Source organism: Phyllostomus hastatus, unplaced genomic scaffold (assembly GCF_019186645.2).
Source record: "Phyllostomus hastatus isolate PE091 unplaced genomic scaffold, TTU_PhHast_1.1 phas_contig_1, whole genome shotgun sequence".
Lineage (NCBI taxonomy): Eukaryota > Metazoa > Chordata > Mammalia > Chiroptera > Phyllostomidae > Phyllostomus > Phyllostomus hastatus.
In genome coordinates this window covers 9,869,795-9,887,187 of record NW_025333498.1, presented here as the reverse complement: position 1 = coordinate 9,887,187, position 17,393 = coordinate 9,869,795, and the positions used below count along the sequence as shown (strand labels likewise).

General features: G+C 36.7%; 2 protein-coding genes across 2 annotated transcripts in view; one reads left to right on the top strand and one right to left on the bottom strand.

Annotated features, from left to right (window-relative positions):
• FRZB (frizzled related protein) overlaps positions 1-17,393 on the bottom strand; it is a 35,188-nt gene that overhangs the window by 13,832 nt on the left and 3,963 nt on the right. Inside the window, exon 2 of the mRNA XM_045829305.1 lies at positions 12,421-12,468. Coding sequence (XP_045685261.1) covers positions 12,421-12,468 — 48 coding nt within the window. The remainder of the gene's footprint in view (positions 1-12,420; positions 12,469-17,393) is intronic.
• Positions 4,100-4,540, top strand: LOC123812574 (60S ribosomal protein L31). The gene has a single exon (XM_045829385.1). The coding sequence runs from the start codon at positions 4,120-4,122 to the stop codon at positions 4,495-4,497; it is 378 nt and encodes a 125-aa protein (XP_045685341.1). The 5' UTR covers positions 4,100-4,119; the 3' UTR covers positions 4,498-4,540.

Below are 17,393 nucleotides of genomic sequence, written 5' to 3'. Positions count from 1 at the left end.
CAAATTTTAAAACAGATGTAAAAATAAATTTATTATGTTCAAAACTCTATATCCTTAACTATTTGACTTCTTTACTAAGATCCAGATATATATTTTTTTAACTGCCTGTAAGAGGTGTCCATAGCATGCCCTCAAGTAATTTTAAACATATGTCAATTTCCATCCCACCACGAACTTGTCTTTCTCCTACGGAGACAGTCTCTTCTGATGCTACAACCTGGGTATGTCCATGTTTCTCTAAATATAAAAAGGGAAAGGAAAAAAGAACTAACACTGGTTGAGCGCTTTCAGACACTTACATGTTAATTCATTCTATAAATATTTGTGGAGTATCTGCTACTAGGCATGTAAGACACCTGGTAGATAGACAATGCAGAATAAGATATTAAACAAATAATTAGACCTAAAATCACTTATTTTCATATGTGATGAATGCTATTAAAGAAAAGTACAATGTCCAAAGAGAATATGTAACTTGATGATCTAAACTAGGCTGGTTTTCCAAGTCTTCTGAGGAAATAACATTGAAGCTTTAAACCTAAAAGATGACTTGTAATTATCCAGGCAGGAACAACACTTTAACATGTAAGGCAGCAAAGAAGTTCATAAAGGAGGCTGAGAGGGAACATCCAGTGACAGAGAGTGAAAAGGCTGAAGGAAGAGGGTATTCCAAGAGAAAGGGAAAGCAGTCCTGTGCGTCAAAAGACCCTCCAAGCTCAACTGAGTTAAGAGAGAGAAGTGTCCATTAAATTCAATCAGCAAGGAGAAGAGAGGACTCTGAAAGAAAGGGGAGACAAGGACTTTGAAAGTCAGAAGGACACTTCACCCACTCTACAGGAAAAGAAAGGAGAGAGAGGATGAGATACTGACAAATTCATATATCTGTTGGTGAGATGATGAGAAGATTTCTTCTGATGGCTTTTACTTTCTCCTTGAGGGATGAAGTGACGTCATCAGCTGTGAGGCATGAAGGGCCAAGAAAAGACCAGGTATGGATGTAAGCGTGAGAGGAAAGATATAAAAAGTTATTTCATTAAGTAGAAAGACAAACATTTTAGAGAATAAAAGTAGGATTGATAGGCAGTATTAATAGTGTGTCTTAATTTTATCTTGAACTTAAAGTGAAACCAGTCACCCCAATTGAGTTATTTTCTCTGGCAACTAGAGCTGGGACTTTGCCAGGTGAATATGGCAGGGAAAAAAAGGAAAAGCAAGGGAATGGAGGGTATTTTCAAGAGAATGATTATTACAGTCCACCATGAAACCTCAGGCAGACAAGAAACTTAGTGCTGAACAGATAAGTAGGCAATCTAAAAGATTTTGAGCAAATGTGCTGGAATGAAATGAAATGGCAGGCAGAGCACGGGATACTTGAAATGCACACTAGAGCTGGCACTACTGCCTGATGGCAAAGTCCAGAATGTGCCCATGGACATGGACAGCTGAGTTGAACAGACAGGTTCACAAAGTGAAGTCAGCACATAGCTGGATGATCTACTTTATCATCATCAACAAAATGGCAACAGAAATGAGTGCCATCATGGAATTCATTCCTAAAGCTCTTAATGGAATGTGGGCAATACCACATTTGGCCTTCCAGAAGCTCAGTTCCACTACTCTTCCAGAAGCAGAGATTATAAAATATGCCTAGATTTCACCCCTAAGACCACCTTCCTTCTTACCAAAATTGTGAGTCATGAAATGAACACTTTATTGAAATATAGAAGATCTCATTCCTAGGGCATAAAATAAAACATAGAACCCTAGCGTTCTAATCTCAATGATGAAAGAACTTTTAATGAACAACAATGCATCTCCTGCAGAAATAGAAACCAAGTAGATCTATCTATACTACAAAGTAAATAGACGAGGTCTGTCCAGAAGGTATCCAGCCATTTAATATGAAAAATAATGACATTCATTGAAGAAGATACAAGATACAAGAAACATTGTACATAGGACAATGACACCTCAGATCCTTTTAAAGTAGGCAGCCTGGGACCTCACACAGTTCCAATCACCATCAGCTGCCCTGTCATATTTTCCTGAATCTCATCAATGGTCTGAAATATTTTCCCTCCAAAAGGTGATTTTAGTTTTGGGAAAAGCCAGAAGTCACAGGGCACCAAATCTGGGGTGTAGAAAGGCTGAGTCACCTGGGAGATTTGAAGTTTTGCCAAAAAACTCTGCACGAGACATGATGCAAGAGCAGGCACATTTGCCACGATGATGCTGCCAATCACCAGTTGCCCACAGCTGTGGCCCTCTGAATCATCTGAATAGTTTCCATGGAAGAATGTTCAAGCTTAACACAAAATTTGATGCAGATTTGTTGCTCTACTTGCTCAGTCATTTTGAATGTGACGGCCACATAGTACACATGCTCATTCAATAGCATCTACTGTCCCCACTGACTAGTACAGTGAAGTCATCATTCCAGTATACACATTCCAGTCCACTCTCCTTGGCTGCCACGTTACATCAATGTTACACAAACTGTTCTTGTTATATTAACAATGGCTTGACTTTTTCCAGACAGACCTCATATACTACTTAAGTATACTACTGCAGAAGGGTCCAGAAAACACCATGGTTAAAAGTATTGACTTTTATTGTCAGACACAGCTGGGTGTGAGTCCAGGATTCACCCCTTACTATTTATGTGACCGTTAATATCCAAAAAGTGGCATCATGTAAAGTCACTGGGATAATTAAATGAGATAATATACATGAAAAACTTATCACAGTGCCTGGCACACCATGCCCCATAAATGTCAGATCTCATCATGCACAAGATTTATTCAGATTCCTAATCCATCATTTATAAAGATTATCTAATGAGTATGAGAAGTAATATTTTTTGAGGTTCCTTGCCACCTACAGAACTATGGTACCTACCAAAAGTAAGCAAAACAATCAGATTTTCTCCATAGTGCCTGATTCTGCTATTTTGATTCAGGTAGACCATGCTAATTTCTGTCTTGATGTAAAGAGTCCACTTGAACTATCATGTACATATCCAAAATATGGAAGGTCAAGTTTAGCAAGCTCAAATGACCATGCATGTGACCATTCTAATGACATTATAATGCTGGAGAATAGTACTGAGTAATCACTCACTGAACTGAATGTTAGCTACTATTAGTAATAATATATAAACAAACCAAAAAGACCTGAAGATAATTTATGCAAATTCAAAGCAATAATTTTCTAACAAAAAAAAAATCATCTATAAGCTTGAAAATGAAAATTTGCTGATTTTTTTCCTGGAGGTAGGAACTTTTAATTTATTTATATAACATTTAGTTTTGGGGGGAACTATCTAATAAAGGATAGAATTTAGAGATTATATTGGTATTATGCCCACACAAGGGCATACTATTACACAATAAAAAAAAAGAATAAAGTGATATACAGAACTAAACAAATAAATCTGGGACACATTAAGCAAAAATAAAAACACCCAGAGTAAGAACTGTGTATTCCCTTTACACATGTCTGAAAACAGGAACATTGAGCTACAGCAGCAATGCCGAGCCTTTCCCATCTCACAGCACACATAAACTAATGACTAAAATTCTGCAGCACACCAAAAATATATTTTTTGCCATGTGACAAAATAGGTATAATTTTGATTCACTCACACCAGATGGTTATTGTTGTGTTGCTTGTTGTCATTTTTTTATTTGACAACCCAAGCGAAACGAGGTCAGTGCCCTTGACTAAATAGTCAGGTATTGCCTGCTTTAAAAATTCTTGTGGCCCACCAGTGGGCTGTGGTACACTGGTTGAAAATTGCTGATCTATGGTAATAAAGATCAGAACTATGCTTGCCTCACAAAATGGGGGTGATTGGGCAGAAGGGAATTCTCAAGGGTGATGGAAATATGCTTTATCTTGATCTGGATGATAGTTACATGGATGTATTCATTTGTCCAGATTTAATGCGTTTTACCATAAGTAAATTATACCTCAATAAAGTATCATTAATGTAAAATTCATATAAGGTATTTCTTTCATTTTCTTTCTACAAATAGAAGTGTGTTATAACTTAGCAGCTGTTCATTATGTGTTTATATAATATTATGTATTTCCCTTTTTGAACCTGGGCCCATCATAATGGCTCCCGCAAAGAAGGGTGGCGAGAAGAAGAAGGGCCGTTCTGCCATCAACGAGGTAGTAACCAGAGAGTACACCATCAACATCCACAAGCGCATCCATGGAGTGGGCTTCAAGAAGCGTGCCCCTCGGGCACTTAAAGAGATCCGGAAATTTGCCATGAAGGAGATGGGAACTCCAGATGTGCGCATTGACACCAGGCTCAACAAAGCTGTCTGGGCCAAAGGAATAAGGAATGTCCCATACCGAATCCGAGTGCGGTTGTCCAGAAAACGTAATGAGGATGAAGATTCACCAAACAAGCTCTATACATTGGTCACCTATGTACCTGTCACCACTTTCAAAAATCTACAAACAGTTAATGTGGATGAGAACTAACTGCTGATTGTCGAATAAAGTTATAAAACTGCAAAAAAAAAAATATTATGTATTCCCTAAACATAGACCTCGGGCAAAGAATATCAAATTAGATCTTACTTTGAATTACAGCAATATGTGGAAATACAGTGAAGTTGATTGGTGAAACTGGGTAATATAATAAGGTTTTAAAAATTAAAACTAACATTTGCTCAATTTAGCTAAAAGAGTAATCTCAAGTATTGTAATAAAGGGTCTCAATTCATAGTTGTTTATGCTTTGTAAAAGGGAATTGCTTAAGATCGAGAGGACTATTAATAAGAAAAAGAAAATTATATTAATAAGAAAAAGGAAATTTAATTTACTCCTTTAGGATTTATGTCTTTGGAAAATATAGGTAAACTGCCTTTCACAAAATGCTTGGATCCAAGAGTCACTCAGGAGATACAAAATATAAAAAGTAAATGCAATTTGCCCATTTTCACTCGTGAAATCTAAAGTGTGGTGTTTTGTGATGTACTCTAAAGATGTCAATTGACAAAAAAAATAAAGTGGCATTCACAGTCTTTCAGAATATAATGTTTCTACTCAGTCCCACGCACACAGAAAAGAGGTGGAAGACAAGGAAAGTGCCTTCAGCTGCTTACTCTTTCGTCCCACATCCTTGGCATAGAGGATGCCTGGAATGAGGAGGTGGGTGTTACATTTTTGATGAACGGTAAGGTGAATGAAGTTTCAGTGCTGGGGACCTGGGAAAACAATGGTGCCACACACTCAAAAAAGGAAGTTGCGAGGAGGAAATGTATCATGAAAAGATAACTTTTTAGTTAGACATGTGTTATTTGGAGTACCAATGGGTACCCAGGTAGAAGTGCTTATGGAGGAGAAGTGTGGTCCTCCACCTGAGACTGTGATCAGAATGAGAGTCACAGGGTGATGATTTGGCCTCTGTGGCTGGATGAACTCCAAAGAGAAGAAAGCACTGTTAAGGAGCAGGGAGCAGAAAGCAAGCACAGAAACTTGGGGAATGCCCACAGCTGGGGGGCAGGAGGAGAGCCAGGACAATATGGGTAATAGCTCAGAGAGGAGAATGCTTAGGAATAAGAATTGGTCAAAAGTGTCAAATACTGCAAAACAAAAAAAATATATGAATATACTTATATATATGTACATATATACATATATGCCTCTGTAAAATTATAAAAACACTCCTTTTATCTATTCTAATTTTGTCTCCAGTAAAGGGCAGATGTTTTCCCAAGTCATTTCAGCCTCTACAGTCAGTAAACATTTCTACCACAGAGGAAAAATAACTTGGGATTCCTTCCCAAAATTAGTAGGAAGTCAAAAGGGCAGGAAAAAAGTTTGGAGAAGGAAAGAGAAGATGAGTCTTACTACCCAAGCTAGGCAGGCATAGGCCATTGCACCAGAGGGCGTGGCTGGGGCAGACCTGGCAGGTGCTCAGCAGCTGCCGCTTGCTCACTTGCTTGGCTGCCCAGGGGAGTTTCTCTGATGTACATTTGAAATAGGGCTGCAAAGAGGTGGGTGAAAACACCGGGAGAGCACCCAACTTACACTAGGGGGTACTGCTGATGTGTCTCTAATTTGAACATACTGGGGTGGGCAAGGATAGCTTTATAGTTTATTGTGTAGACAATAGGATGGTTAGTAAATAATAATGCAAGAATAACTCTGTGTCATGTTCTCACAGCTGTAAACCTACTCTTGCCCACCCCACACAGCACAGGAGAACCTGGAGGTCAATTCAGTTATGTAATCTGGTCATGGTCATATAATTAATTAGTGTCAAAATTTACCAACTATATTTCCTCTCTGGAAAAATTTGTGTTTTTCAACTATAAAAGCTCATAAATTGGTTGCCATCACAAAGTAGAAAACCATGAGGATTCTTTTTCAGGATTATTTTAATAAAATTATATATTTTCATTGCACCATTTGATTACCTGCTTTAATTTTCTGTGTTGATTTGACAGCCCCAGTGACTCAGTGGAACAGAACAAAATTGTTTTTCTCCATATTCCAAGTTACGGAGATGAGAGAGGGTGTATTCCTTATTATGGTAGTGGGTTACAACAGTCACACACACACTCACAAGCTGGAAGTTGCACAGACAAAATTATCATTTCCAAAAAAAGTAAATTGTTAAGCTTTGAGGCACAGGGCAAATTAACTGGAGTGAAAGAATTTCTTTTCCAAATTCCAGACCGAAACAGCTTGACACTTTTGAAAGAGGGGTTATGTGAGTTAAAATGTTTTTATGTCTTCCTCATTTCCTGTTTTATCATAATCAACCTCAGCTGTTACATTACTCCGAACAGTATAGAATTTTGACTGTGAACATTGTATTTTCTTTTCAGAATATGTGACTGTATTTTCACAAGCAGAATAAGCTTGGTTTTGTTTTTTAGTTTGTTTTTCATCACTCCCATTATACTAGAAAACAGGAAAACATTTAAAACAGAAGAATAGTAAACACTGAACCCAAGAACACTACATTCACTCTAAGCAGTCTTACACATTGAACCATCTTTGTGTGTTATTTATAGTGTTGTTGATGCCTTCTCTGTTTCACACGCTGACGTGCTAAATTATTCTAACCATAGATTCGGGACAAACTGATAGCACATACAAGCCCTTGGCCAGAAATTTTGATTTACCAAATTTACTATTACACAAATGAATTTTTTGGTTTATTTGGACCAAATATAATAGTCAGAGTGATCCCTAAAATAGAGCTGTGGCTCAACACTAGTGAAATTTTAAAAGATAAATGTTGGGGTGCCTTTGGCAGACACTGTCTCAGCTCAAACACTTATCACTCCAGTAAGAGTCCGTGGAAATCAACAGTGAAAACTGCTCCAACCTAATGAGAACAGATGTTTCAAACTTATTTACAAACTTAGTAAATTAATTTTAATTTTTAATGTTTATAAATTTTATAAATCTTATATTATTTTCTGCTTCCATCCTGCAAGGCAGGGCATCCAAACCCAAATCAATACAAATTACTAGAAGAAAGTGAATAGAAGTATTATATAAAAACTAATTTTAATTACAATGTTCTTAAAAAAAACAAATGCAGCATTATCCATAGAAACAAAACTAGAAACAACCCAAATATCTAGGAACATTAGAATGAGTAAAGTGCCATATGTTCATGATAGAATACAATGAAAATTTAAAAGTACTGCTACACATACCATAATAAAGAGCAAAGGAAGTCACACACACACATGCACACAAAAATACATGTATACTGTAGGATGCCATTCATACAAGTTCAAATTGGGCAAAATTAGTATATGCTGTTAGAATTCCTGCTGGTAGTTGTCTTTGGGAAGAAGCATGGGAGCAACGATGGAAGACACAGAGGGAGGGTGCTGGTACATCTTGGTCTGTGTGCTCGTTACATAATAGTGTTTAGAGTGACTTCGTGAAAAGTCACTGAGCTGCATGCTCTCATGATTTGTGATCTTTCTGTACATATGTCATACCTCATTTTCAAGTTTATTTTATAATATGAAGTAGACTTCATCATGTCTTTCCCACTGAATACAGTTATAAAACCTAAACAGAATGCATAAAGTCACAACCTAAGGACTCTGAAAAGTAAATAGTATAGCAGGAAGATTGAGGAAGAAGACCAGTACTATCAAACTGGTAATGGGTTCAACATTTTGACCCCTCTGGTATTTCCCAGCTAAGTGTCAACACAACCCATAACCAGGAAGTGGGCATGATGCCGAGAGTGCTCCAGGGAAGCCCTCTAGATGCGACTCAAGAGGTGGGAAAGGGGTCTCCTAATGCTCCATTTTCTTGTACCCTATTCCTCATGCAATCCTGGGACACTGGTGGCAGCAACACCTCAGCAAGCGAGGCCCTCAAAAGGCTAAAATACTGATGTAGGGAACCTTCCTTATTGACTGGACAATGAGAGACTGGGGCAAGCCCTCATGGCCTCATCCTCCTACCCCTGGGCCTCATATGTAGCAGCAGTAACAGGAACTGTATCACAGAGGGGAATGAGCTTGAACCTTGGCCTTCTGGCCAAAGGACCATAAAAGAGAGCCCCCAAGAGACCGAAAAGTACTCAGGAGATCACAAAGAGAGGGAAGCTTGGGCAAAATCCCATTAAATTGTTTATGAACTGCTGAGCTCACCCCTGGTTGTGTGTGAACCTGGCACTAAACACTACACTACAGACTTGGAAAACTGAACTGTGGGACAGATCACTGCTTTGATTCCACACTGCCCACTGCATAGTATACACATCAGAGAGATCTGAAAGGCACTGAAGAGGCTTTGGAAATGGAACCAATATTGAAATCACAATTCGCAGAAGACTAGTCAGCCTAAATCAAACTAAATTGACTCCTACTAAAACAAAAACGTTTGTTCTTTAAATAAGACTCAAGTTCTTAGAACATAATATTCAAAATGTCCAGAATGAAATAAAAAATTACTTTTCATTTGAAGAACCAGAAAATCTCAATCTTTTTGGGAAAAAACAATTAAATGGCACAAATGTAGAAGTTATCCAACAATAGCTTTAAGGCAACTTTTATAAATACTCTCCAAAAAGTTGTGGTGAACACCCTTGAGACGAATGGAAAGCTAGAAAGCTTTAACAAATAAATACAAGATATGATAAAGAACCTAGTGGAAATTTTAATTTTGAAAATTACAATAACTGAAATTAAAAATTCCCTGTATGGGCTCAATAGCAGAATGGAGATAATCAAGAAAAGAGTCAATGAGTTTGAAGTCAGACCAACAGAAATTATCTAATCTAAAGAAAAAAAAAAGATTTGGGGGGTGGGAGGCGATGAGCAGAGCCTCTGAGACCTGTGGGACAATACCAAAACCTCTAACATTTGTATCATTACAGAAATAGAAGATAAAGTGGTGCAAGAGTAAACATGTGAAGAAATAATTGCTAAAAGCTTCCCAAATTGGACAAATGTATAAATTTATAGATTCAAGAAGCTCAGTTAATCCTAAACAGGATAAAGAAAAGAAGCCAGCCTAGCTCGTGTAGCTCAGTGGATTGAGCACCTGCCTGCAAACCAAAGGGGTGCAAGTTCAATTTTCAGTCAGGGCACATGCCCAGGTTGCGGGCCAGGTCAAGTCCCCAGTAGGGGACGTGCCGGAGGAACCACACATTAATGTTTCTCTCCCTCTCTTCCTCCCTCCCCTCTGTCTATAACTAATAATAAAATCTTTAAAAAAAAGAAATCAATGTCCAGACATATCATAATCAAATTGCTAAAAACTAAAATAAAAAATTCCTGCAAGCAATAAAAAGCTGAAGTGTCATATACAGGGGAACATTGATTTGAATGACCACCAATGTCCCATGAGCAACACTGAAACTAGAAGTGGAATAACATTTTCTTAAACACTGAATGAACTGCCAACACAGAATTCTACATCCAGTGAGAATGTCTTTCAGAATGAAGGTAAAATAAAGGCATTTTCAGATGAAGGAAAACAATATTTCTTTTGCCACTAGAACTGCTCTAAAAGAAGTGCTAAAGGAAGTTCGTCAGACAGAAGGGAAATGATACCAGAAAGAAAGCCAGGAACATCAGGAAAGAACAAAGAACAATAGAAATCATAAACACATGTGTAAATACAGTAGGCTATTCTTCTCCTCCTGAATTGTTTAAAACATATCTACTGTTTGAAAGAAGCATTAATGGTTGAAAAATATAGATAATATTATCTCATAGGAATATGAATCACAGATGAGAAAGAGAGATTCAAATAATCCAAGAGAAAGCAGGAAATAGGAAACAGGAATGAGAAGGAGAGGAGACAAACACAAAACAATAAAGTGGTAGGTCTAAATACAAACATACAAATAATTACATTAGATACAAATGGTCAAAACACACTAATCAAAAGACAAAGATTAGTAGAATGGATTAAAAAAACACCAACAAAAAACTCACCTATGTGATGTCTACAAGAAATTTATTTCATACATAACAATATATAGGATAAAACTAAAAGGATAGAAAAAGATATACCTTGCAAACACTGGGGTTACTATACTAACATCAAAGAAAGTAATCTTTATAGCTGAGAAAATTACAAGAGATAAAAAAGGACATTACTTCATGCTGGGTCAATTCACCAATAAGACATAAAAATATTAAATGTGTATGCACCAAAATTATAGAGTTTCAGGATACATGAAACAAAAATGACAGAACTGAGAAGAGAAATTTAAAAAATTCACAGTATTTGGAGACAAACATTCTCTCAGTGATCAATAGATCTAGTAGACAGAAGGGGTCAAGAATATAAAAGAACTAAACAACAGTATTAATCAACTACTCTAATGGACAGTTAAAGAACATTCCACATAACAACTGCAGAATACATTTTTCACCACAGTGCACATGAAACTTTTGCCAAGATAGATCATTTTGCAGGTCACAGATTAAACCTTAACAAATTCGAAAGAACTGAATTATACAAAGTATGTTCTGATCGTTATGAAACTAGAATAAAAATTAATAACATAAGCAAGCAAAAATCTCCAAACAGCAGCCTGGCTAACAGCACAATCCTAAATAATGCATGAGCCAAAGAGCTAGTCTCAAGGGAAACAAAAAATATTTTAAAGTGAAGAAAAAAAAATAAAACATCCAAATTTGTGGGATGCAACTAAAGCCATCTCAAAGGGGTACTTACAGCATCAAATTATTATATTAGAAAAGAAGAGTCTAAAATCATAACCTAATCTTTTATCTCGAGGAAAAGAAGCCACAAAATAAATCCAAAGTAAGCAGATGAAATACTAAAGAGGAAAAATCAATGACACTGAAAACAGGAAAACAGTAACACCAAAAAGTGGTCATATATTCAGAATATATGAATAATTCTCAAAGGTCAACAGAAAGAAAATGACCAAATTTAAAATGGGCAAAAGACTTGAACACACACTTCTCCAAAAGGATATATATGGATAGCAAATAGGCCCATGAAAAGATGTTCAACATTGTTACCCATTAGGGAAGCACAAAGTAAAACCATGATGAGCTATCACTACACACCTGTTAAAAATGTCTAAACGTTTTTAAAAACTGGCAATACAAGTATCTACAAGGATGTGGAGCAACTAAAACTCTTACACATGGCTAGTGCACAAGTGAACAGCCATTTTGGAAATAGTTTGGCATTTTTTCATAAAACTAAACATACCCTCACCATATAACCCAGTAATCCTATCCCTATATATTTACTCTAAAGAAATGAAAACTTATCTTCATACAAAAACCTGGACACAAATGTTTATCATAGTTCTATTTATAATTGACAAAAACTAGAAACAACCTAAATATCCTTTAAGTCATGAATGAATGGATAAACAAATGGTAACACATCTAAGAAATAAAATATTCAGCAATTAAAATGAGTGGACTATTGATATATGCAACAACTTGGATGAATCTCAAAGGCATATGCTGAGTTTTAAAAAAAGCCAGTCTCAAAGAGGTACATGTTGTATCATTTCATTTATATGACATTCTCAAAAAAGACAAAACTATAGCGATGGAGAATAGATTGGTGATCACCATGAAGAGAGAAGTTTGTAGTTATAAACAGATAGCTTGAGGAAGTTTTTATTGAGTGAAGGAACTGTCCTGTATCCTGATTGTAACAGTGGTTACACAAGTCTGTACATGCATTAAAATTCACAGAATTCATAGAAGTTATAGGATTTTTAATGACCAAAAGGTCAATTTTATTAAATGCTAAATTTTTTAATAAAATTAACATAAGTAAAAATAATTTTTATAAGCTTACTATAAAATGTAGGACACAAATGTCCCCAAATAAGATGAGTTTCTAGGTTATATCAAAGGTTAATATGTATACAAATGAAAACCAGGAAGACAGTAACATACTCACCACTGCTTGCTCCTCTACAGTTTCCGTTACTAGAATCCATAGGGAAATCTGAAAGGCGATAGAATAAATAAATAATCATGACAAATTCATTGTTATTTTAAGAATTTTCACATAAAGTTCTAATTCAGTCATAGATATTATTTAGATAAGAATGCGGGTATCTCAAGAAAGTAGATTCTTATTTGTGTCAAGAGGCTCGCACTCTATCATTTATAGGTCAAATAAAGACCAATTCCTTCATGTGAATGAAAGATAATGTATTTTTGTGAATCCTCATCAACTGTGTATAAAATTTCAGGATTTAATAAACAAAGTTTGTGAATTATGAGCACACTACACATGTTAGGCACTCGCCCAACACTTATCTTGTGATGCCTAAGAGAACCAAAAACACCTCCTCCATAAATAGATGTATCACACTTTAATGGAATACATTTAAATTCTTAGCACCTAAGGAAAAAACACTCAGAAAGCATTCTCCTGCTCTCTGCTAATTATAGATTAAACAGTTCTTGAGCAAAAAGGAAGCCTACCATCCAAGGATTACTGAAACCAGTGCAAATAGATGTGGTAGTTGGAAATTGCCATTCACTCTTCATAATCCCATAATTACAGAAAATGGTAATGATAAGTGGTAATAATACAAAGTTCTGTGATCTAATTAAGAAAGCAGTCTCTAATGAATAACATTGTCTCAACAAAGCCCCATGCTGAGAGATTCTGTACCTACCTTTATATTCTTATTGACACTTCAAATCAGTGCTTTCCTTTTCCTTTTTTTAAAGATTTTATTTATTTAATTCTAGAGATAAGGGAAGGGAGGGAGAAAGAGAGGAAGAGAAACAGCAACGTGTGGTTGCCGGTCATGTGCCCCCACCTGGGGATGTGGCCCACAACTCAGGCATGTGCCCTGACTGGGAATCGAACTGGTGACCCTTTGGTTCACGGGCTGGAACTCAATCCACTGCACCACCCAGCCAGGGCTCTCTGTCCTTTTTCTTCATAGATCATATCATGAATAAATTTAAAAAGGAGGTGTTAGTACAATTTTAGGACAACACCCAAAATTACATTTAATGAATTATTTTCCCAGGCTTAATAATCATTAGCTGGTATTTAAAAAGCTATATCCAGCCTGGCTAGTGTAGCTCAGTGGATTGAGTGTGGGCCTATGAACCAAAGAGTTGACGGTTTGATTCCTAGTCAGGGCACACGCCTGGGTTGCAGGGCAGGTCCCCAGCAGGGGGGCCCCTGAGAGGGAACTACACATTAATGTTTCTCTCCCTCTCTTTTTCCCTCCCTTCCCATCTGTCTAAAAATAAATCAATAAAATCTTTTTTTAAAAGACCTTAAAAAATAAAAAGCTATATCCAAGGAAAAATAGCAACCACCAAATAAATAAATCAATCAATAAGCAGGCAACAAATACTTGATTCTAAAACATTTGGTTCAACTTGGTCATATACTATGAATTTAATGACTTTTATTCTATTCAAGGACTTCATTCATAATAAATGTATCCAGGTATTAAAGTAATGTGCCAATGGTTTTTCCATTCCTGAGTAAGTCCAATAATCATGTGATGATATACACATGATTTAAATGATCTCTTTGTAAATGAAAAAAATCACATTAATCCACATTTTAAATTATTGTGTAGTGTTAAAAGGTTGAAATAAAAATGAAAAATAAAGTTCATCTCTTGGAAAAGAAAACCACTTTGATATAGCTGAATCCAGGAGAGTGGTTTTCTTCTTTCATGCTTATTCACAGTAAAATGTTTCTATATTTTTAAGTGCTTAGAAGTCAGTAATTATAATTACAAAAGAGAAAAAAACAAAACTTCCTGATCATAAATAACTCAAAAAATGTTTGTAGAAAGTTAAACTTAGAAATTCTAACAAAATCATCCTCAGCTAAAACAGTATGTATTATCAGTTGGTTTTCTGCCCCAGGTATTTCTAGTAGGGGTCATACAGATTTCCAGAAGAATAGTCTTTAAAGAAGTTGAGGAAGGTAGGAAGGTTTCTCCAGGTAGAGAATACAGCACATGCAAAGGTATGGGGGTCAGAAACTCCAGTGCACCCTCATCAAATGTCCTCAAGTTTTCCAGTGTGGCTAAAATAGTGGTGTATGCTGAGCAAAATGAAGCTAGAGAGTGAAGAAGGGATGAGATCATGAAGGCAGACAAGAATTTTAAGCAATGGATTTGCACTTCAGAAAAATCACCTGGTTGGGTTAGGAGGGGCAACACTGGAAGTGAGTCAACTATCATCTTATGGCCAGAACCCCTGTGACAAATGGTGAGTTCCAAACTAAGAAAGTAGCAGTAAAGAAGGAGGGCAAGAACTGGATTCTGAGTAGATTCACTAGCACTATTGAATGGAAGGGATGAGGAAGAGGGTAGAAGCAAGGCTGACTCTCAGTCCTGGAGTGTGAGTGTGGAAGTGCCCATAGCAATAAAGAAAATACTAGAAAAGAATCAGCCTGTGAGGGAAAGGGAATGATGAATTTACTCTGGAGCCAGCTGAGACTGAAGGGCTGAGGGATGGATGGGAAAACATGGAAAGTATGTTCTCTGATATCTCAAAAGAGGTAGTTATATCTTATCTCTTGAAATCCCTTGTGCAGTGGAAACTAAACTACAAATTTTGAATTCTGGTCTTTTTCCAGGTTAGTGACATGCAGGACATTCCTCTCCTGTGATGCTGGGCAGCACTGAGCCACAGCACCCAGTTGGGAATCATGAGGGTAAACAACTGATACTCTGCAGTGCACTCTGTGGCCAGCACTTTTTGGCCAGTGTGCCCAGGGTAGGCTAGCCTAGGCTATGATGTTCACTATGTTAAATGCATTAAGTGCATTTTCGACTGACAATATTTTCAATTTGCTATAGGTATATCAGATTATAACTCAATCATAAGTTGAAGAGCACCTCTATATAAATGGGCTTTCAAAATACAATGATAAAAATACTCTATTAGCCCTGGCTGGTGTGGCTCAGTGGACTGAGTGTCGACCTGCAAACCAAAAGGCTGCTGGTTGAATTCCGAGTCATGCCTGGGTTGTGGACCAAGTCCCTAGATGGGGGCATACAAAAGACTACCAGTATCTCTCACACATTGATATTTCCTTCTCTTTCTCCCTCCTTTCCCCTCTTTCTAAAAATAAAGTCTAAAATTTTTTTAATTTTTAAAAAACACCCCATTAACTGCAATCTGATGATCAAAAGACGGGTTCTCTCTAAAGTGAGGAATCACCTCTTTCTTCATAAGAGAACAAGTATAATGTAGCGTGAGTTCTGGTTTGAATCTTCTTTTCCTTAGCTTTATGAACTTGGACAAGTCACTTAACTTCTCTATTTGCTTCAGCTTTCATTTCTGCAAAATGGAAATAATAGTGCCCACCATGTAGTTATTATGATAAATAAATTAATATGCATAATGCACTTAAAACAGCACCTAGAACATCTGAAGTGTTATTAGTTCTTACTCTGTTGCTGCTAATGATCACTGTCCTGAGGATAATATGTTTTCTCCCCAATCATGCTGTTAGGAAACATTTTATTGTGCTTTACTGTTTACTAATCACTTTGTATGAGTATTTCTTTTGTTCTTTACAATCCCCAATGTCAGTGTCAAATGACTTGCTCAAGATACAACATTAATGGCAAATCTGGAATTCCAACTAAGGGTTTACAACTCTTGAGCTGTGATTTTCTTCAAATAGAGAAATACAGCCACTTCTTAATTTACTCTACACGTTCATATGGTGGCTCATGATGTCCTCTTGTTATACATCTAGTAGGAATATAACAGTCAATTTTGCTATTTATAGCAACAACTATTTGGAAGTTTGTCAGGAACAAGATAAAAAATGAATTATTAAAATAAGACTTGGTGACCACTGATCATTGGGTTAGCTGTCAATTAAATAACACTCTGAGATATTCTTCCCTTTTCCATCTAGGATGCCTTTCGATATTTTACATGATGAAGGAACCTTAAAATCATGTTTTCTCTCCAGTTTTAATCTAAAATTTCCATTTCTCCTTTTCATTCCATGTTCCTCCTATCACACCAAATAAGTCTTCCTTCTTAGCATTTGGCCCCTCAAATATTTGTAGACCAGGGCTAAAGAAAAGGCTGCCTGTTCCTCAGAGAGTGGAGAAATGATTAAACAGCAGCTCATGCATGTGAAAGTTGGCCCAGCTCTGCCAGGCGAGACAGGGCCCGGAGAAACGTGTTGAGTAAGAGCTGGGGTGACAAGTTAACACTACCACGGAGACCAGCAGTGACTGAGGAGTGATTATAAAGCCCTTGGCATGGTAAGCCATGGGTGTTGTATAAATAGTCGTTAAATATCATACCATAAATTTTCTTAAATACATGATTTCTAAGTTTCTCAGATAAACTATTTGTAACTAACAGACATCCATCAGACTCATTCCCTTTTCCTGTTCTTCCCAAAGGAATCTGTGCTAGAGCCTGAGGTCCAGGTCAATTTGTATAGAAAGAAATATTAAGCTTATGCAGAAGAAGATCTGCTTTTCTAGTCAGGTCCCACTGTGCAGCTTGTTTTCTAGAGCTGAACTGATCAAAGTTCTATCTACAATGACCAACATGCCATTTCAAAAAAAAATGAACGAAAAAGTTGGCCATTTGCTATATAACAATGATACTCATACTAAAACTACTATAGCAGCAACAGCAGTGTGTTAAGGGCCAAGAACCAGGTAATATGCATGCTGTTTAATTTCACCTTCACGGCGCCCACCAGATGTAGACAGTATTACCCCCATGTTACAGGTCAGAAAACTTTGAATCAGGAAGGTTATTTCTTTATGGTAACAATTGACATGAAACAGAATCAAGATTTAACCATTGGTCTGCCCATACTCTTTACTCACCATACAATATAAAGATTTGCCTAAAAGTCTTAATTCACTGGCTGAATGACTAAGTTGGACTGAT

Excerpts from the sequence above, each read along its gene's own strand:
- LOC123812574 (XM_045829385.1), top strand. The coding sequence starts at position 4,120 with ATGGCTCCCGCAAAGAAGGGTGGCGAGAAGAAGAAGGGCCGTTCTGCC.